This window comes from Carcharodon carcharias, chromosome 26 (genome assembly GCF_017639515.1).
Source record: "Carcharodon carcharias isolate sCarCar2 chromosome 26, sCarCar2.pri, whole genome shotgun sequence".
Taxonomy (NCBI): domain Eukaryota; kingdom Metazoa; phylum Chordata; class Chondrichthyes; order Lamniformes; family Lamnidae; genus Carcharodon; species Carcharodon carcharias.
The window spans coordinates 40899088-40921688 of NC_054492.1; the positions used below are offsets into that span (position 1 = coordinate 40899088).

The following is a 22601-nucleotide window of genomic DNA, read 5'->3' on the forward strand; positions in this document are numbered from 1 at the left end:
AAATTTAAATTGCTGCACCAGATACAAATGAGAACTGTACTGCAATAATTCCTTTGCCCCCTTAAAATTTTCAGCACAGACTCAAATACAAATGTTATTTTTACTGTGGTTTTATTCCATCACAGAATTCCACTATCAGTTTTTGTAATGCCTTTAGGATGAATATCTTGTCAATGATTTTGCTATAATCTATGAAGCACATAGATTCTGTAATTGGGCACATTTTCAGGTATTTTTTGAAGTCATAGTTTGTGTCAAAGAGCCAAAGGGCATTTAAATAATTTGAGTACATATTAGAGGACCAGCAATTTCTGCACATGCTGCAGCTGTTACAAGCTTTTAAAGAAAATTCTCTTGATGCTTCTGAATCTGTTGTTGCTATGGTCTGTTCACATTTTAACAGATGGGTTATGTGACTCATTACTGAGTAAAATGGGTGCCATACCGGCTATGTGAATAACAGCTGGGAGCCTTGCAGAATTACTGGCTAGCACATAATGTTTCATAGTTGTTAGCAGTTGACAAAGCTTATAATAATTTGGGTTAAATAAAAAAAAGTATTAAACTAATTGCTGGTTTGGCATCTAAATTAAATAGATTGCTTAATAGTAAATAAAATATCACAAAAAAAGCCCTAGCCACTCAGAGTAATTTTTCTTGAGGACATAATACTAGCTTTTGTTTGTCAGACAGACTTGTTTTGTAACCCGCACCCCTCTCCCCCACGTTCCCAAGATATTGCATTAGTTGTTATTTAAAGCCAGTTGAGCTGTAGGAATAAAATTAATATTGCAAAGCACTAGTGGATCTCCCTTGACTTTGCTCACATGGCCTTGGGCTCATTCACCTCAAACCCAGGCAATCCCCATCACTCCACACCAGATTCCAAAGTGCATCATTTTATGCTTGGATTAAGAAAGCCGTTGAGTCTGAGCCTGGAGCTCTGTTTGAAGAAGTGATTGAGTGGTGGGAGGGAACCAAAACTGGCAAATGGAGTTTAATGTGGGGCAGTGAGAGATCATCCAGTTTAGATCCAACCAGAGTATTTTCTAAATGGTGAGAAACTAAGAACCATGGAGGAACAGAGATTTAGGGGCCCCATGTACAAAAATCAGTAAAAGCTAATAAAAGACAAATACAAAAAAATAATTAACCGCTAATGAAATGTTGGCCTTTATCGTAAAGGGAATGGAATACAAAGGGAATACAAGTTACATTGCAGTTACAAAAACAAAAATTGCTGGAAAAACTCAGGTCTGACAGCATCTGTGGAGAGAAAGACAGGGTTAACCTTAACAAAAACAGAATTACCTGGAAAAACTCAGCAGGTCTGGCAGCATCGGCGGAGAAGAAAAGAGTTGACGTTTTGAGTCCTCATGACCCTTCGACAGAACTTGCAAGTTCTGTCGAAGGGTCATGAGGACTCGAAACGTCAACTCTTTTCTTCTCCGCCGATGCTGCCAGACCTGCTGAGTTTTTCCAGGTAATTCTGTTTTTGTTTTGGATTTCCAGCATCCGCAGTTTTTTTGTTTTTATCTCAGAGTTAACCTTAAGTCTGGTGGCTCCTCTTCAGATCTAAAGAGAAGTAGAAATGTGGTGAAATATGTATTAAGTGGTGGGGGGAGGGACAGTTGAAGCTGGATAGAAGGCCAGTGATAGGTGGAGGCAAAGGAGATGTTGCACAAGGTGTCATAAACAAAAGTTCAAAGGGGTGTTGATGATGGTGCTGGCTAAAGGAGGTGCTAATGGTGACATTAAGAGCTTTCTACTCTTAATGTCGCCATTAGCACCTCCTTTAGCAAGTATTACCACCATCAACACCCCTTTGACTTTTAGTTTATGACACCTTGTGCAACATCTCCTTTGCCTCCACCTATCACTAGCCTTCTATCCAGCTTCAACTGTGTCCCCCACCCCCTCCCCCCTACACCACTTAATACATATTTCACCACATTTCTACTTCTCTTTAGATCTGAAGAAAAGTCACCTAGACTTGAAACGTTAACTCTGTCTTCCTCTCCACAGATGCTGTCAGGCCTGCCGAGTTTTTCCAGCAATTTTTGTTTTTGGTTCAGATTTCCAGCATCCGCAGTATTTTGCTTTTACGTTACAGTTATATAGAGCCAGGCAGTTCAAGGGTCATGTTGGAATGTGCTCCTTTATATAAAGAGAAGTGGAATGCTGGAACTCTTCTAATATGATGGTGTTGTTACGGATTTTTCAATAAAAATAAATTTTCAGAGTACTGTGCTAGTATGCTACAGATTCTGAGATGTAACTGGAAAATATGAACTAAAGATAGGTGTATTCCATTAGTAATTGTAATGTTTATAAACCATGAAGTAATGCATTCAATTATTCTAATCTGATTTTTGACTTTTACATAGCAAAATGTTGCTAAGTTTAGCTGATAAATAGTTTCCAAACAGAAATATTGTAAGTGTACCCAATCATAACACTGGAGCATTTGATATGTTTCAGTAGACATTCAAACTTGAGAGAGAGAGATTACGAATATGTCTTCTGGCTTGGAGAGACCATCCCACTTGGCTATCTCATCCCCCAACCAATGTGTAGAATTGCAACATTTGATAATTTTAAAACAAAACTGCTGTTGTCGCATTTGTTTGCCCATTTTTATTCCTCAAACTTGAGACAAAAAGCTGTTGGACTTGGATATACGGCCTCTCCCATCAGCCCTGGTGCCAATCCTCATCTCGCTTCTTCCTGTTGAATCACAGTTTTTCCATTTTCTTTGGGACACAGAGTCCAATTCTACTGTGCTGACGAAAAATTAACTCCTAATTGCATGAAGCTTATGGTTTCCTCAGCATGTGCTGATGTCCACCACTTCAGTCTGTTAGTACCTTATGTACTTCGTTGATTATTGTAAAACCTTCCATTGTGTTTCCCTTCCCAACTGAGTAACACATTTGCTCCTCATTATATCTCAATATTTTGAGACTTGCAGCTAATACCTTTATTTTGTGAACCCTTTTTCTGATCTGTATATCTCCAGCAGAATATAGAACTCTGTGTTTGGTTTTGCCAGTGCTTACTTAGTGTCTATTTCAAATCCTCAGACACTTACACTTTCTTTTGGCCTCAGCAATTTGTGATGTACAATTTGGTTCAAATAATGTTTTTCCATCTGCCCACTGTAAATGCTCACAGTTTAATGGTGGATAAATGTACCATCTTTATTGGTACTGAGACATATAGATCAGAATGTCCGATGTTAAATCCGTATGCAGCTAGCTGAACTGTCGGGAGTTGTACAATTAATCTTAGTATGTAGGAGAGGATGGCAGGAAGAACTGTTACTTGTCATTGCTCTCCAGTGACCACTGCTTGGAAGTGTGAGGTTAGATGTGAAAATAGGCTTGAACTTGGCTGTTATATTATGCCCACCATGGTCAAATATCTATGAGACATATATTTTCTGGGCTTGCACATTAACGATGACTATTTGGGGGAGGACTGGAAGCCTCTTGGCATTCTTGAACCTGTACTCCAAGAGAGTCAATATTTGCATTGAGGAGATTCAGAGAGGGCATTCATTTCACTAAAATCTTTTGCTGTTGTAGCTTATTAAATAACATGTGCTATTTGCTTTGTTGTGCCAGGAATTATACCAGCAGCAAGCCCCTTTTTAATACACTAGAATTGTGACCATTACATGTTATTTTTTTTCTCTTGCCTGCTACCTCCTCCCACCCCATTCCGTAGTAACAGTTTTGTTTTATTGCATGGCTATTTTCAGTGTTCCAATTTGATCCTCTTGACATGTTTTACCTTAGCAAGAGTGCACCATTTCTTTGCTAGCTTATTAGCTAGATACAATGAATTGTAGCAAAATTGCAGCATCTGCAGAAGCAGCTGAGTTGGCTGAGTATTTGACAGATTTACCAGGCAATTTTATTGGTGTCCGTTGAATTTTCATAGTTACACCTTGCTCAATGTTACCACCAGAATAATTTATAGTTCCAACTTCTAAGTTCTCAAGAGATGGGTACAATGAAGCTGTGTAGCCTTGTCAAACTCTGTCTTTTGTCTCAGAAGGGAAGAAAAACAAGTATCGGCAGGAACAAACTGGTGCTTCCACAAGAGGCATGACTTGTGTAGATTTGGATTACAAGGTGCTCTGTTACCTAGTTCTGTGTAAAGGCTGAGATGTACACACTTGCAGGATGCTGAAGTATTTGAGAGCCATATGGCATATAAATAAATTACTGCTGTAATTAAATACTCCAGAAGTATTCATTGCTAGTTGATTGAATCTGTAATTTACTTGTAATACTGAACTGTCCTAAGTTGCACAATGTACATGAATTTCCCTATTTGTTTTTTCCTTCATGTATCTGACACCGTAAGATTCTTCTTTTGGCTGTTAATGTATAGAGCATGAGATCTTTTAATGACCAATATGCAACTGACTATTGTCAGTCTCTAATCATTTTAAAATGCACCCACAAATGTGAACTTTTCTGACATCACAACTGTTATCCTTTCAAAGTTGAACCTGTACAGACATCAAGCTGCTAGCAATGAGGGCTGGGTTTATAAGAAATAAGAGCAGATGTAGGCCATTTGGCCCATTGAGCCTACCATTCCATTCAACAAAATCATGGCTGATCTGATTGTGGCCTTAACTCCACTTTCCTGCTTGCCCCCCCCCCATAACGTTGGACTCCCTTAGCAATCAAAAATCTATCTAACGCAGCCTTGAATATATTCAGTTACACAGCCTCCACTGCTCGGTAGGAAAATAACTCTAAAGACTAATGACCCTATGGGAGAAGAAATTCCTCCTCACCTTCATCTTAATGGGAGACTCCTTATTTTGAAACTGTACCCCTAGTACTAGATTCCCCCACTAGAGGAAACATCATCTCAGCATCTATCCTGTCAAGCCCACTTGGAATCTTATGTTTTAGTAAGATCACCTCTCATTTTTCTAAACTCCAATGTGTAAAGTTCCAACCTGATGAACCTTGCTTCATAGGACAACCCCATTATCCTAGGAATCAGCCTAGTGAATCTTCTCTGAACTACTCCCAATGCAAGTATATCCTTCCAGATCAAAACTGTACATGATACTCCAGGTGCGGTCTCACTAATGCTCTGTACAGTTGTAGCAAGACCTCCCTACTTTGATAATCCATCTGTCATGTAACAAACGCCAACATTCCATTTGCCTTCCTAATTACTTGTTATACCTGCATGCTAACTTTGTGATTCATGTACAAGGATACCCCAATCCCTCCACTGCAGTATTCTGCAATCTCTCTCCATTTAAATAATATTCTGCTTTTTAATTCTTCCTGCCCACTGTGTTAGATCACTGCAGAAGATAAAAACTCATGGTGTTGGAAGAAGTATTGCTGTACTGAATTACTGTATTGCTGAACTCAGGCTGTGCAACTTACTTTGTCCATGTGCTAAACTCGTATTATACTAGCTCAGCTTCCAGGGAGATGAGTCAGGGAACCAGATCTAACTTGTTATCTAATTAACTACCCTGCAGGTACTTCTACGCAGTGACTTTGTTTGTCACTGACTAAGACAACCCTAACTAGGGTTCAATAAAGAACTTGGAAACACGGGGATTTAGCCCTAAAGAATCAGTTTGTACGTTAGGTGAAAATAAACACTTAATCCGCAGGTGAGATATTGAACAGTCCACTGCATTACTAGAAGCCTGGAAGCATCTCCAAAGTGGTTAGTCATTCTTTTAAAAAGTGAGGTGAGAAACTTTGAATTGTTCTTGCAGAGCTGAAGATGAAGCATTTTTCAGGAAGAAATTTGCAAGTTAGCTTCTCACCGAAAGCAGACAGCATGCATAAGTACAAATGTAAGCACAAGTCTTTAATTATAACAGCAGAAAGTGCTGGAAGAACTCAGCAGGTCATATGTGAAGAGAGAAACAGTGTTAACGTTTTGAGCCTGTATGACTCTTCAGAGTTAAAGAGAAGTAGAAATGTAATGGATTTTATACTGTTTAAGACTGGGTGGAGCAAGATAGAAGGTCAGGGATAGGTGGGAGCTCAGGACAGATTGGCAAAGATGTCATGGAGACAAGACAAAGGGAGTGTTAATGGTAGTGGTAAAGACTAAAGGTGCTGATAGTGGCATAAAGGTAAAATAGCAGAATGTGTTACTTGCAGAACAAGGGTCAGTGCTCTGTGAAAGCACAACATAGAAACAAATGACAGATGGGCCGGTGGGGTTGGGGGAAAAGATTTTTAAAAATTAATAAATAAAAATAAATAAAATGAATATAAATTTTAAAAATTGAATTAAAAGGGGGTCAAGATGGAGGAGGGAGTCTTTAATTGTTCTCTGTGCTTCGCAGCAAGATAAACCAAACTGCTAACACAACAAATGTTTCTTTTTAATGTTTATAATTACTGTGAAGAACAAGCTTTGAAAGCAAATAGATAGTGATTGAATGATACTGACGGTCTGTAGATTCAAAGGCAAAAAGCAAGTGGTCATTGTGAGTGTTGATAATTACTGTAAATATACATCATCTGACTTTAGGAATTTGTAGGCCATTGAAACCCACAATAATTGTTGGCCATTAGGGTGATCACCCAGCATTGTGGCGAGTCCCATGTAACATGGGGAAAGCTGAAAGAGAAAGGAAATATTCACTATATTCCATTTACATCTGGTTCAAAGCACCTTTGAGTTAATTGATTTTCTGATCAGAAGCAATCAGTTTCCTTTCTGCATTGTGTCCTGACGGTATTACAGTGTGCTCTTGTGGCATACCATCAGTTCACAATTGAAACATTAGCATGTTAGAATACTTTGTCCCATTTTAAAGAGGTATGATGGTGGTAAATTACACATCTGGTCTCCAAGCTGACATTTGACTTCTAACAAAAAATGTCTTCACACATTAGTAGGCCACTTTAGTTGACCTAAAGACGAGATTTTTTTGACTGTGGTTTTGAATCACTATTTAAAGCAAGTGAAAACAAGGAAATGTCATGGACAAAAATTCCCTGTTTCTGGATTTTTGACCATTTTCCAGAGATTTTCATTGTCTGGCATATTCCTACCTGTTCCAAAAAAAAAAGTGAAATTGAAGTGGTAAATTAAGATGTTAATGAGCTAGCTTTGGTGTTTCTTCATAGACTGTAAATTATAAGCAATTCCATAGCTGCCTGAGTATAGGAAAACCTCTCCCACCAATTCTATCGAAAAATCCTTTAATTTTTGTCTGTTGGAAGGGGATAAGTGGAGAGATTTGGGGAGATTTTTGAAATTGCAGCTGCAATGTAGTTTTGTTGAAGACCGTGCTGTGAGAGCCTTCAGTGAAGTTAGAAATGTGAGGCGATAGAAAATCTCGTCTTTAGGTCAACTAAAGTGGCCTACTAATGTGTGAAGACACAACAATTTCTTAATTTTGTATTATGTGTATATAGGTAGCTCTGATTAAACCAAATGAAACTGATCATAATTGCTAATCTGTATGTTTCACTTTATTATGGAATAAACCATGCCTCCCTTCACCTAGTATTATCTCAGCCTGTTGTCAAAGCTTGAAAGAATACAAATGCACTAGCCCCAGACATGCTCTTCAGATCACATCCCCAGGTCCCTGGATTATGGAAGTAGATGTAGGACATAATAAAACATCCCAAGGTGCTTTCACAGGAGTGTTATCCGACAAAATTTGACACCAAGCTACAAAAATGATAGTAGAATGGTGGTCAAAGAGGCAGATTTTAAGGAGTGTCTTAAGGGTGAAATTCCTATTAAAAGACAGATGCTTGTACTGCTTATATATGCAAATGACGCCATTGAACCTGTGAAGTTACTAAACAACCCCAAATTTGTATGGTCTGTTTCAGACAGGGGATCTTCTGTTCCAGTTGAGTCCATATCAGCATTCCACCTCAATTAGCTTTCTCTTCATTGTTAATTATTGAAATGTGCAAATTTCAAGTTATCTTGAGGAATAGATAGGCTTTTTGTTTTTTTAGAATTCCCATGCCACATGGATTCCAAATTTCTAGCATAAAAATCAAATTAACGTGACTCTATTTAGCTATGGTGTTACTAATTAAGAGCAGTTTTGTTGCCTGTTCAAACGTTAGTTTAATCAAGACGTGCTTCAAATATTGTCCTTGCGTTAAGAATTTCTGAATGAAAAATAGTTCATTTTCTGTTATTGAGAATAACTTGGCAATTTCAATAAGATTGCCTTCAAAAAAAGTTACTAATTGTGTATAAGATATAGGATCTTATACCCAGTGTTTATATTCAATTGGTGACCAATAATGGGGTTAATTATTTTACAGTATTGTGACATGAATGTGGCCTTGTGCGTTCAATGATTCCTAGTTTTTGTTTATGGAAACAAAAGATTTTCAAAGCATTTGTCATGTTGTGACCTTTGTACTAAAGTAAGATTTCCCTATTGGAGTATAATCAGAAAGTGTAACTACAGTGACAAGGAAATCTGTCAGTTTTAAATAATGAGATGCAGTTGAGCGAAATGAGAATGATACATACACTGAATTCACTCTTGGCCATACTTAGAAGAACCGAGCAAAAAATATTCTTCTGTTACTTATTAGTCAATCAAAATATCCTTTCATCCTGCAACGTAGTCTGCTGAAAACCTTTCTGAAAATAGCTCAAACATGGTGTACTAACACCAAAGAAGTATGTAGGGGCCTAGCTAATTAAGGTCCAACTTTCCATTTATTATTTTGAGCTTCAGCATTAGTAAGACCTTTTTTTTTCGCTGTCGAGAGTCTTCAGCCCGCCATGTTGAAGCCAGGACAGTGCCCCGTTAATATATCTCAAATTGATTCCCTATTCTAACATCATAACAGCAAGGGTTATTTTGCTTCTTACTATTAATGCATTCTTAGTTATAAGAAATTAAGCATCAATTCCACAGACCAACTTGCAAGTATTTTGCAGGTATATTTTTATACCAATCTCTTCAAAGTTGCCTAAACTTGAGGTATTAGAATAATCCAAGTGAGTATCAAAAAAGACACGATCAAAGCTGAACTTGCTTTCAGTTACCTTAATTAGTAGCATTAGAAGCATCTCCTTATGGAATGGATGAAATGTGTTATTCTGAAATATTTCTGCTGCTATCCACAGAGACAAATACCTAGAGCCCACATTTTAAAGGTGAAGAGATGATTATTTGGACATGCCATGGAATAGTGGAAGTAGAATCTCTTAATATAGTGAATCTATTGTTAAAAATTCAAATGAGACAACAGAAATAAATAATTGGTTATCAAGTAACTATCTATTTTACTGAAATATCATGTAGCAACTGGGTACATCAAAGCTAAGGGAAAAGCATTACCTAGCTATTAATGGTATGTTGAGCACTGTACAGCAGCTGTACTTACAGGAATTGCTCAACACACCTTGCTTGATAGCTGAACGTCAGTAACTGAATACCATTTTTTCTACTTTAGTAGAATGCTATTTGGTCTGAGTCAACAAAAACTCGTTCCATTGGCTGCATATTATAAGCTATTGTTAATTGAAGTATGAAAGGAAAAAACTATAGGTGCTGGAAATATGAAACAAAACAGAAAATGCTGAAAATACTCAAAAAATCTGTTGGCATTTGTGGAGAGAGAAAGAGTGTTAACCTTTTAGGTCAATGACTTTTCATCAGAACATTATTTACTGTTTAACATTTACTATTAATTCAAGGTTGCTTAATTCAGATGATCTAATCATACATTTTAATACTCAATTCCAGCTTTTCCTCCTATGCATATAGCTTGATGCAAATTATTGGATAATTATTTTTTATGGAAAACAGTTACAAATTATCAGTAGACTAGAAACAGGTAGTGAATTATGCCATTATTTTATTGTAAATGGTGGTATAATCACAGTTGCACTGTTGTTTATAGTAAATAATTTCTCAGTATGTAGAAACATTACATGGTAATCGCAACAAAAGTGTACTAACTGTTTACTGTATCTTGTAATGATCCATTGTGAGCACCATTTCCATTTGAGGATTTTCTCCATGGCATAGCTTCAGCAATTGTCATTTTTATGCAGAAATCCTTCTATTTTTTCCTGGGTATTCTTCATATAGTGATAAATTTCTGGAAAAAAAGACGTGTTGTCGAATCTTTAGTTAATTGATGCATTCTCCATGGCAACATCTCTACCAATAGACTCTGCTTGCCAACCAGTCAGCACACTCTTCTCACGAGTATAAATTTTTGTTCCCTTTACATTTGGTATTCTTGTGAATTGTCCTGATGAGTGCAAAATGAAAAGCTTTGACAACATATGTCTTTTTTGAGTAGTACTCGAGTTCTGTGCTACTAAACGACTATTCTGATAAATGTTGGGCATTTATTTATATTCTTTGCCATTTTGTTATTTTTTTCCCCAAGTTTAGTGACACTTTCCTATTCAGTCCTGTGTGTTAATTAATGCAACTTGAAAATTGTGAAGATGCTTACCCTTTATATGACTAAACAGACATTCTTGCAACCTCCCTAATAACATTGCTGCCTTTATCTGTGACTTGCGTATTTATGTTAGTACATTATGATAGAAAGCTATTCACTGGTACCAATGTAGATGCTTCCAAGTGTAAGAGCTGGTTGCATCATATTTTCCTATGGCCGCTCCCATAGGGCTTGGTGCATCTGCTAAAATCATCCTCTGAAATATACTCAATGTTGTAAAGAGACAAAGTCTGACGAACCTGTGAGCTCCAGGCCTACAGGTTGGATTAATGTAGAGCTGTTATAAAGTGCAATATTACCCAACATATATTGCAACAATATTGCCTGTATTTGAGTCTATTGACCCATTTTGCTACCTTCTGATATAGATGCACTAATTTTCTTCAGCCGATGTGATTGCTAAGAGAAAGCTTTCGGGAAAGCTTTGCAATGGGAGCCTATTTTAGGACCAATTTATATGCAGATCATCAAGCATCTGTTTTGCAACAATGGCTTTTCATTCCTCCATGGTAAGATTGTCATCCAGAAAGCTTTAATAGCAAGTATAAGCTATGTTTGTGTCAGGATACAGGCTAAACCTAACTTATACAGTGATGTATATATTTATTCAAACCTCAAGCCTTAAGGAAACAAATAATTTGTATTTGCCAGAAATATCTCATTGTTAATCAATGGCTGGGATTGGCAAAGTTAAAATCCAGCCACACCACCCAAGGCATCCCCTGTGACTTGTGTTTCAAGATGAAAATTAGGACATTGTGTAAAAAATCTTGTCACATTTTTGCTGCAACTTCCTTCCATTCATTTTAAAATTGGCAATACATTCTGGCTATTGAGCATCATTATATTGGGTAAGGAAATCTGACAATTATTATCTGAAATGTCTACTTCAAATCAAGAAGTACATTAGAATAGTATGGCCTTAACATGTATTTTTCAAGCCCCTATTATAATCATGAAAAACATGATAAACACACTGTGTGCCACTAAGCATGTTATGCATATTAACTGAACTGGGTGGGTTCAGGCAAAGTTGCATTAACAATTTTTACATTAAAAATGTCTCTCCGAGTATCTCAGTGGGTAAATGCACTGTACCATGTGACAAAGACCTATACTGAAGTGTAAGGAGCATTATAATGTTCTCAAATGATACAAAATAGTAGATAATGATGAGGACAGTTGTTGACTTCGGCATGGCAGAACCCGAATGGTTAAATGAATGAGGCAGATGAAAAATGTGTAGCAGTGCACTTTGAGAGGGTGATTATGGAAAGCAGTATACTATAAATAGCATGATTTTCAAAAGTGGATAAACAGAAAGAGACCTTGATGTGCATATACACAAATTCTTAAAGGTAGCAGGGCAAGTTGATAAGATGGTTCACAAAGCAATGGGGTATTTGAGTTTATAAATAGAGGCATAAAATATAAAAACAAACGAATTATGCTAGGACTTTATAAATCATTGGTTAGGCCTCAGCTGGAGTATTGTGGACAATTCTGGGTTCCATGCTTCAGTAAAGATGTAAAGGCCTTGAAAGGGGATAGAGGAGGCTTCTCGGGATGTCAGTAATGAGGAAAGGTTGGAAAACTTTTCTTTTAATGGAGAAAGATAACAGCTGACCTAACATGGGTTTTCAAGATGAGAGGTTTCAATTGAGTAGATGCAGGCAAACTATACCCTTTGGCAAGTGGGCCAATATTCAAAGGCCATGGATTTAAAATCATTGGTAAAAGATCTAGAGGGGAGATGAAGAGAAATGTTTTCACACTCTACCTGAAAAGATGGTGGATGCTGATTCCACCAGTAGTTTTAAAAGGGAGTTGGGCAGGTACTTCAGAATTAGGAATGAGCAGCTTAGCTGCTAGAAATTCTGTGGAGAGTAACTTATGTCCTGACTCCCCAAAACCTGTCGACCATCTACAAGGCACATGACAGGAATGTGATGGAATACTCTCCACTTGCCTGGATGAGCGCAGCTCCAACAACACTCAAGAAGTTCGATACCATCCAGGACAAAGAAGCCCGCTTGGTTGACACCTTATCCATTACCTTCAATACCCATTCCCTCCACCACTGACACACGGTGACAGCAGTGTGTACTACCTACAAGATGCACTGCAGCAATTCACCAAGGTTCCTTCGACAGCATCTTCCAAACCCGTGACCTCTACCACTTAGAAGGATAAGGGCAGTAGATGCATGGGAACACCCACCTGCAAGTTCCCCTTCAAGTCACTCACCACCCTGACTTGGAAATATATCGCCGTTCCTTCACTGTCGCTGAGTCAAAATCCTGGAACTCCCTAACAGCACTATGGGTGTTCCTATACCACATGGACTGCAGCGGTTCAAGAAGGCAGCTTGCCTCCACCTTCTCAAGTGGAGGACAATTAGGGGTGGGCAATAAACGATGGTCTATCCAGCAACACCCACATCCTATGAATGAATGAATAAAAAAAAGTTAATGATTACAGACAAAAAGCAGAGGGGTGGGATTAAGCACAACTGCTCTTTTGAAGACCCAGCAAGGCAAGGTGAGCCAAGTGGTTCCCGATGTGTTGTAAGTTTCTATGATTCAGTGAAGTTAATCAAAAATGTTGCTCAGCTGCTTTACACTGGATTACTGATTTGGAGAACTATGTGCGAGGTTTTCAAGTTTTTGATTAAATCTATCTTTTTATCCATTTGTTTCTTTTCTAAATATTTGTGTCAACAAGATGAACTTAAGTTGCCATTGGTAACTTTAGTAACATTCACAGTTGTAAAACGCATTGAGTCATGAGGGTATCCAGAACCTAAATATATTACGAGAATGAAATATTGCTGCACCCACCTACACTATTGCATACTGCATGCAGAGCCATTGACTTATCAACCATAGAACTATGCTACTTCCTGGAGGGTATATTGCTTTTAAAAGATTATCTTTTCACTTCAGCTGAGAATTTGATTTGGACAAAATGCAACCCAACATGTAAAAATTGAAGCTTTACTTGCAGCCCATTGCTTCCATCTGTTAGCACGCTGCACTGTCTATCTCGTTTTTGTAGTTCATTTTCACCAAGTCTGTGTATAATGTTGGCATTTTCAAAATGTTCTTGCGGGCAAGACCAGAGCCACAGGTCACAAATATAAGTTATCACTAATACCCAATAGGACATTCAGGAGAAATTTGTTTACGCAGAGAGTGGTTAGAATGTGCAAGCTGCTACCAGGGGGATTTGTTGAAGTGGCTAACGTGTGTGTGAGGGGCAGCTTTTTGAGCCCATGGGGGACAAAGAAATAGAAGGATATTTTGATGGATGGAGATGAAAAGGGGTAGGAGAATGTTCTTGTGGAAAGTAAGCATTGGTATGGGCCTTTGAGTCTGTTTCTGTGCTACAAGCACCTAGAGCATACAGCATTGTAAATTAGAGAATTTAAGAGGTAAATTTTTGCTTTGTAAGATAGTTAATAACTAGCTTTAAACTGGAATTCTCCTGCTGAAAGACTGTTGGTTATAAAGCTTGCATAAACTAATGCTGCATTTCTCTTTCCTCAAGGCCTGCCCACAGCACTTGCAGATGTGATATTCACTAGCAATTTTGAGAATATTTTGTACTTGTAGTATGTGCATACAACAAAAACTCCTGTCTGTTCAAGATCAAATTGAATGTGCACCTTATTATCACTCTATTACTGTAAAATGGAGTTTTTAAAGTCAGAAACCTTCTCTCATTTACAAGCTAGAGTTCATAGCTTTTCAATCATGAGAACCAAAAAGTAATCACTGAAGTACTATTTTCTTCCATTGAATAAAATTGAATGAACAACTAAAGAAATGATGAATAGTATTAAGACAGACTGACATTTAGCCTACAGTGAACTTCAGCAACATATGCAATCATATTCTATGCAAGCTAGTGTACAGAATGTTGATGTAGCATTTAGAATTTACATTGAATTAAAACATGAACAATGTAGAATTCAAGGCTTTAATTCTCATTTTAGTATTACTGACCTTTAATTTTTAGGTTAGGACTGATGCAAAAACTTGAAAATAGACTATTAGCAAAACCTCAAACAATTTGAAATAGTCCCCTTTCTGGAAAGATTTCCTGGAGAGTGAACCATGCTTATTATCAATCTCTGGCAAAGTTTTCACTCAAGTCTGATCTGCAGAAACATATAATACCCTCAGTCCCAGCTATGCCAACAGTTCAGTGTCTTGCTCCACCTTCAACCCAAATTTTTATTTACAACCCCGAAAAATGACTGAGTTCAACAAAATATTTAAATGATCTTTGTTGATTTTATTCTGTCAACAACATGGTCTTGCAGCTGTTTTTGGCCGCTTTGTGTGCTCGCAAGCCATTCGCTTCAAATATTCTTCAATTAACCCGTTAACCATATTGGTACTGTAAATCAACTGATTATTGCTTTTCAGATTATTTCACATGTTTGTTGAGGATAATTTCTGGCTCCATAACCCATCAGTGGAGTTTTAGAAAATATTTTGGCCTGGTCCCTGTTTTTTGGAACTCACATAAGTAACAGTAGTCATTGATTTATGTTGCACTGGTGATCATTCTTTTTGCTAAGATTGAACATAATTTGTCAGACACCCTCAGTTTTAGCTTATTCCCAGCACTCAGCTAGGCTGACATTCAGTCCAATACAGAGGGAGTGCTGCACTGTCTCGGGTGCTGTCAGAGAAATATTAAATTGAGCCTTGCCTGTTCAGCTGGATAGAAAACATCCTGTAGACTACTCTGAGCAAGAAGGTTCCCGTGTCCTTGCCAATGTTTATCCCACAACCAACAGGTTCAAACAGATTATTTCATTATCTACTTACCTGCAGTTCTTTGGGATCTTGCTATGCATGAGCTGGTTGCCACGTTTGCCTATATTGCAGTATTGACTACACTTCAGAAGTATTTGATTGGCTGTCATTTTGGAACATCTGGCACAGTATGAATGTGGTTTTATTCGTAGTTTCAAACAAATTGCGAGGTTTGAAGTGAAAATCCACCATCCGAAGACGAAAACAGTGGAAATTTCCATTATGGATTGTGTAAACTAGATATCTGAAAATATTGCTCGTTTTCAGCAGTGTGAAGAAAGTTAGTAGAAATATTGATGCAAGTGGAATGGGGTCTAGCTTGCCTAATCTGTGTTGTTAATGGAGCTTCAGTTTGATAAGTAAATTAAAAATTGGTGGCTTCCAAAACACAACCATAAAGTTTAGTTGATATGACTAACCATTGATTAACTGGGTAACGGTTCTTAAAATACAGTTAGTAACTCAGTTGTGTCGATGATAGTGATCTTGGAAGGCAAAGCCTATAACTAGCAATTTCTGAGGAGAATCTAATGTGACAATGCAGTATAATCAGCACATTCTGCTTATGTTTGTTTTGGAAACTCAGTTCAGAGCAGCTGCATAGAGCATTGATTTTAGCTGTAGACTGGTAGTATTTTAGCCTCTTTTGGATGCTTTGGTCATAGTGGATTTTTTTTTTCTCCTTGATAACAGAAAATAAGAGAGGGTAGAAAGAGAACAGCTGTTATAGTTCTAATTGTGTGACTCATTTTTTATTTGTAATTATTACATTTCCATTTAAATTATAATTTCTAATTATTTGACCCATTTTGAAGACTGCTGTGACCTTTCTTTGCCCATTTAAATATAATGTAATGTCAGAATTTTCCATTTAAAGCTCTTTTCATAGCTCAGTTGATAAATGAGCATGTGTAACTGAATCATACAGACCAGAAGGTCTCGTGTTCAAATTCACATTTCCAATTTGTGTTGAGTCAGCCAGGTTTCTAACATGAAGACTACAAATGACTTGCAACACCCTAGGAGAAAGTGTGCGCATATTTTGTATTTTAGCATTAGGTGCAAAAAAATGATAGAGAAACCAGTACAAAAGTGCTAGAAATTTTGGAGATTGATATAGCTGTCAGTTTGCACTGGTAACCCTCCTTATGAATTGGTTTTCTTTTTATTCATTTTTTAGGATGTGTCAGTGGCAAGGCCAGCATTTATTTCCCATTCCTAGTAGCATTGACAATGTTGTGGTGAGCTGCTTTAAACCACTGCTGACCGTGTGTTGAAGTTGCTCTCTCAGTGCTGTACAGCCTTTTGATTAAAACAAGTGGCTCGTTCAGCAACTTCAGAGGGTAGTTAAGATCCAACCATGTTTAAGTCACAGATAGACGATATTGGGTGAGGATAGTAGGTTTCCTCCCTTAAAGTATATGAATTACTTAGGATTTTACAACAATCGTTACTTTACTTCAATTACTTTCAAATTCTCAAATTGCCTTTGTAATGTTTGAACTTGCCTTGTGTTAATTGTAGCTGACCAAAGATTGATTTTAATTATGTTTGGCATTTTGATGAATGGTTGGGGAGAAGGAAATTGAAGACAGCAACATATTTCAGGGTAATGCATCAAATTAGATTATAATTTTGTCAGTACTTTCAATCCCTATTTGTTCTTTGCTTTATAAACAACATTTTTTTTATGAAAGTTATAAATTCGGATGTCCTTCAGACACTTGTGAAATATAACAAGCCTTTGTGAAAAAAGTAAATGCATTAAATTGAGCACACATAACTACTACTGGCACATGATTATTGCACCTTATCCTCTTACAGTACCCTCGTACCCACAATTGTAAAGCAAAAACAAGTAGAAATTTTTTGAAATGGCTTAAGCACTGCATGTGTTTTGTTGTCACAGAATTGAATTTTGCTGTTGTGACAGCCAAGGACCCTAAGAAATACAGAGTATTTTAAATATACTAACCAAATGTTATTGAAACCAATATCTGCAACTTAAATATCTACAAATAAAAGTTGAAAAGTACAGTTTTGCCTCCTTGTACTAGTGCCTACCCATGGTGTGGGAAGAGTACAATCGTCAACATGATGCAGAAAATGGTGGAAATAATAAGCAGGTCCATCAGCATCTGGAAAAGAAATGGCAGATCAACATTTTGAGTTGTGATTCTTGAAATGTTAACCGGTCTTTTTGAGGTGCTCTAGGTATCCCAGAATTGACTTTTTATTTCAGACCTCCAGAAATCTCATGTTTACTAATCTGAGTTGTCCTTGTGCCAAATTAATTTTAAAGCAGCAGTGAAGTAAGTTGCTGTGCATTGACACCAGACAATGCATTTTGAATCTCTACTGCATTTGTTTTATTTGTAAATGCAGTCAAAACAGTGAATTTTTGCTTATGGTACAGAAGCTCAGTTTCATAAACCAATGAAAATATGAATTTTATTCAGGGAAATGTTCCAATGGGTGGAAAATGTGTGCACTTGAGATTTGTTGAAGGCTTTGTGATTGATGACACGTCTGAGATTAGCACAGTAAGTTTTAATGTTATTAACTATATAATAACCAGCTGCAGTATTCTTGTCTCTGATACTCTTGTGTATGTAGGTCACACTGGGTGTAACTGAAACTTCAAGACCGCATATTTTGCTGTACATGCTAAATTTTTGCTGATTTTAATTTTTGTGCTGTTTCCAGGAAATATTGATGAGGATGTTGTGGTGATTGAGGCCACCTCAGCTCCCCAGGTTACTGCCAATGAAGAAATCAATGTTACCTCAACGGACAGTGAAGTGGAGATTGTCACTGTTGGGGACAATTGCAGGTGAGAATTTCAATGTCTTTAAATTTGTCGCAGATGAAAACTCACTGACCTCTAAATGTTGATTTACAAAAATGTTCCTTAAAGTTATTCCCAGATTCCTACAAAGCATTGTCTATGAGTAATTGTATCCTGCTGTAACCCTTTAAATAAAACTTATAATGACTAGGTGAAATCGTTTGACAGCAATAATACTGTATATGGATGAAATGTGTCCTAAGGTTTAACATTTCAGGAAGTGACAACTTCAGCATGCATTAATAAATTTTATTTCTGTCCAAGCTGAAATTTAATGGAGTAGGAGGGAGAGCTTTAGATTTCTGAGGCTTTGGTGCCAGTTCTGGGGCAGGTGGGACCTATACAAGAAGTACAGGTTACACCTTAACAGGACTGGGACTAATGTCCTTGCGGGTGGGTTTGCTAGTACTATTGGGGAGGGTTTAAACTAGATTGACAGGGGGGATGGGAACCTGAGGGGAAATTCAGAGTGGAGAGGAGAAAAATTGGCAGTGGGAAGTAGAGAAGCATCAATTGATAACGAAGATGTATCAGAGAGTGGCATCAACGTAGATAGAAAACTTGGAAGGTTTGATAGAATTAGAGTAGGCAATAGTAAGTCATTAGGTGGGGTCAGAATAAGCCTAAATAAGAGCTAATATGCATGTATGTGAATGCATGGCATGTAGTTAATAAGATTGGGGACCTGCAGGCACAGGTTGACAAATGAAATTATGATATTATTACTATAACAGAAACCTTGCTCAAAGAAGGGCAGGACTGGGCGTTAAATATTCCTGGGTAGAAGGCGCTTAGGAGAGACAGGAAAGGAAGAAAAGGGGGGTGGGGGGAGTGATAGTATTGATTAAAGGTGGCAATACAGTACTGGAGAGAGAGGATCTTCCAGAGGAGTTGAGGATGGAATCTCTCTGGCTAGAGGTAAGGAATAGAAAAGATGCAATAACATTGAATGGTGTAGTATATAGACCACCATCTAGTGGAAAGGATGTGGAGAAACAAATTTGAAAAGAAATTAGAGAGGTGCAACAGTTATAAAGTAATCATAATGGGGACTTCAATTATCCAAATATAGACTGGGATAGGAATAATACAAAGAAACAAGAGGGGCGATAGTTCCTGGAATGTGTTCAAGATAATTTTCTGAGTATGTTTCCGATCCAACAAGAGGACATGCACTTTTGGACCTGGTTCTAGGGAATGAGTTGGCCTAAGTGCATCACATATCAGTGGGAGAGCCTCTAGGGGGCAGTGCTCATTGTATCATAAATTTTAGGTTGGTCATGGAAAAGGACAGGGCACAATCCAGAGCAGGGATAATTAATTGGGGGGGCAGGGGGAAGCCAACTTCCATGGGATGAGAATGCATCTGAGTCAAGTGAGTTGGAATCAAATGTCGGCAGAAAGGGCAGTGATCGAACAATGGGCCACCTTCAAAGAAAAGATATTGCAGGTACATTCCCTTGAAGGGGAAAAGTAGGACAAATAAATCCAGAGCTCCCTGGGTGAAGAGAGAGATAGAGATACAGATGAAAAGGAAGAAGTGCACATGGGACAGATGTCAGCGAGAAAATACAGTGGAGAATCAGGCTGAATATAGATGGACCAGAGGGAAGTGTAGAAACGAGTAAGAAAAGCAAGGAGAAAGCATGAAAAGAGGATGGCAGCTAACATAAAAGGGAATCCCAAGGTCTTCAATAAGCATGTAAATAATAAAAAGGCAGTAAAAGAAATAGTAGGGACAAAAAAGGGGACTTGCACATGAAGGCTGGAGAAATAGCGGAGATATTGAATGAGTACTTTGTATCTGTCTTTACAAAGGAAGAAGATGCTACCCAAACTGAGGTGAGAGAGGAGGTAATTGGTACACCAGAAGAATTTACAATTGAGAAGATGGTGTTAGAAAAGCTGTCTTTACTGAAAATAGATAAGGTACCAGGACTGGATGAGATGCATCCAAGAGTACTGAGGGAAGTGAGAGTGGAAATTGCAGAGGCACAAGTGATAATCTTCCAGTCTTCCTTAGATAGAGGGGAGGTGCCATAGGACTGGAGAATTGCAAATGTTACGCCCTTGTTCAAAAAAGTGTGCAAGGATAAAGATTGCAAGTACAGACCAGTCAGTTTGACCTCTGACAGAGAAATTTCTGAAAAACTATAGTTTGGGACAAAATCATTAGTCACTTAGACATGTGCAGGATAATTAAGAAAGGCCAGCATGGATTCATTAAGAGAAAATTATGTTCAACTAACTTTCTGCAGTTTTTTCAGGAGGTAACAGAAAAGATTAATACGAAAAACACTGTTGATGTGGTATATATGGATTTTCAAAAGGCATTTGGTACAGTGCCTTACAACAGACTTGTGAGCAAAATTCTAGGTCGTGGAATAACAGGGACAGTAGGCACTTGGATAAGAAATTGGCTGAATGACAGGAAATGGTAGTGATAAATGGTTGTTTTTCAAATTGGAAGAAGGTTTGTAGCGGAGCTCCCCGGGGTTCAGTGCTTGGGTCCCTTGCTCTTCCTGATATACATTAATGACCTAGACTGTGGTGTGCGGGGTATGATTTCAAAATTTGCAGATGATATGAGGATTGGAAATGTCAGCTGTCATGAGGATAGTCTTGAGCTCCAGAAGGACATGGACATGTTGGTGGATTGGGCAGACAAGTGGCAGATGAAGTTCAATGCAGAGAACTGTGAGGTGATCCATTTTGGCAGGTAGAATATGGTGAGACAGTGTGAAATAAAGGAGGTGCAGGAGCTGAGGGACCTTGGTGTATATGAACATATGTCATTGAAGATGGCAGGGCATGTTGAGAGAGTAGTTAATGGTATCTTAAACTTTATTAATAGGGGCATTGAGTGCAAGAATAAGGAAGCCATGTTGAAGTTGTATAAATCACCTTCCAGACTTAACATTAAGTTCAATAACTTCACACCATGAATTCTCCTCTATCTACACCCACTTGTTAATCCCTTTTTCAAAATTAATTTTTATTTTTTATCCATTTATTTTTATTCATTTATTCATTGTTTTATCCCCCTTCTTATCCCATTCTTGATCCCTTTTTTCCACTATCAACACTTTTTTAGCCCTTACCACTACCATTAACACTCCCTTTGTCCTTTTGTCCATGACATCATTGACAATCTCTCTCCTTTGCCCCCAATTTTCGCTGGCCTTCTATCCAGCTTCACTTGCTCCACCCCCCTTAAACAGTGTAAATTTCATCACATTTCTACTTCCCTGTAGCTCTGAAGAAGGGTCATACAAACTCGAAACGTCAACTGTTTCTCTCTCCGCAGATGCTGTCAGACCTGCTGAGTTTCACCAGCATTTCCTGTTTTTGCCTCACCTGGCTCCTCAGGTGAATGTGGAAAAAAAAATACAAATTTAAAAACAACAAAGAAAATAGAAAATGCAGGATGAAGTTTTTTAGCAAACAGTTGCTAAGTTTACCAGCATGGGTGGTAGAGCAGGAAACCATGATAGGTTTTAATAATGAGCTAGACAACCCTGAATCCTGTTGACAGGATCTTATCAAATCATGAAGAGAATACAGTTGATAGTCAACTAGATGGACTGAAGAGCTTGTTTGAAACTTTTACAATATTACTCATCTTAATCTGTTCTCCGCAAACCGTTAGCATGTTTGAATTGATGTGCATCAAAATGTCAGCGACAAGCACTACCAACTTTGAAAGAAAACTTCATTGAAGTAAGTGTCTTTAAATAAAAGTTTAGCTTGGGGTTAACTGATGGATACATTTTTGTCTTTTTGTATGAACCTTGCAGCTTTAAAGAAAATCCTAGTTTGGCAGTATATTTGTCAGAGACCAATATCATGGAAGAAAAACCCCAAGTTGTGTTGACTTTGCAAATTGGTTGTTCTGGCTGTGGCAAGAATGGATCCTGTTTCACCATTAATATGTAATTTTGACTTTCTACTGCAGATTTTAAAGTATAAACAGATCTATTTTAACATTTTAAATTTAATAAGCTGTCAATTTTGGGTATGAACTGATGTGGACATGGTGAATCGGCAGAGTGACATGCATATTGTAGCACAAGAAAGGGCCTGCAGTCGGGAGAAAAAAGACTGGCAGGTGTTTAATTCCATTTGTCACACATTTTAAGTGAAACAAATTTCTTCTACAAAAGCATACAAAATTTGCATGGAACAGACAGATTTCAGTAAAGTGTAATAATGGGTATACTTTTTTGTCTATGTCCACTTCAACCATGAGAGGCATCTACCAATATAGTTTGGGCTTGGGCCCTACCAAACTGACTGTGTTCGGAGAGAACATTTTAAGATATAATTGAAGAGAAGTGATAATGGAGGCAGCTAAGGTGATAAATTGAAAGTGTCACATTAGCAGCTTACCACAAAAATGTTGGTTGGCTTAAGCATGTTTCTATTTCTAGCCTC

At 37.8% G+C, this 22601-nt stretch overlaps 1 protein-coding gene across 3 annotated transcripts in view; it reads left to right on the plus strand.

The window, feature by feature from the left end:
- Positions 1-22601, plus strand: part of rnf111 (ring finger protein 111) — a 120485-nt gene that overhangs the window by 53081 nt on the left and 44803 nt on the right. For all 3 annotated transcript variants that reach the window (XM_041175168.1, XM_041175170.1, XM_041175169.1), the window contains exon 3: positions 18026-18152. In XM_041175168.1, the coding sequence (XP_041031102.1) occupies positions 18026-18152 (127 nt within the window). The remainder of the gene's footprint in view (positions 1-18025; positions 18153-22601) is intronic.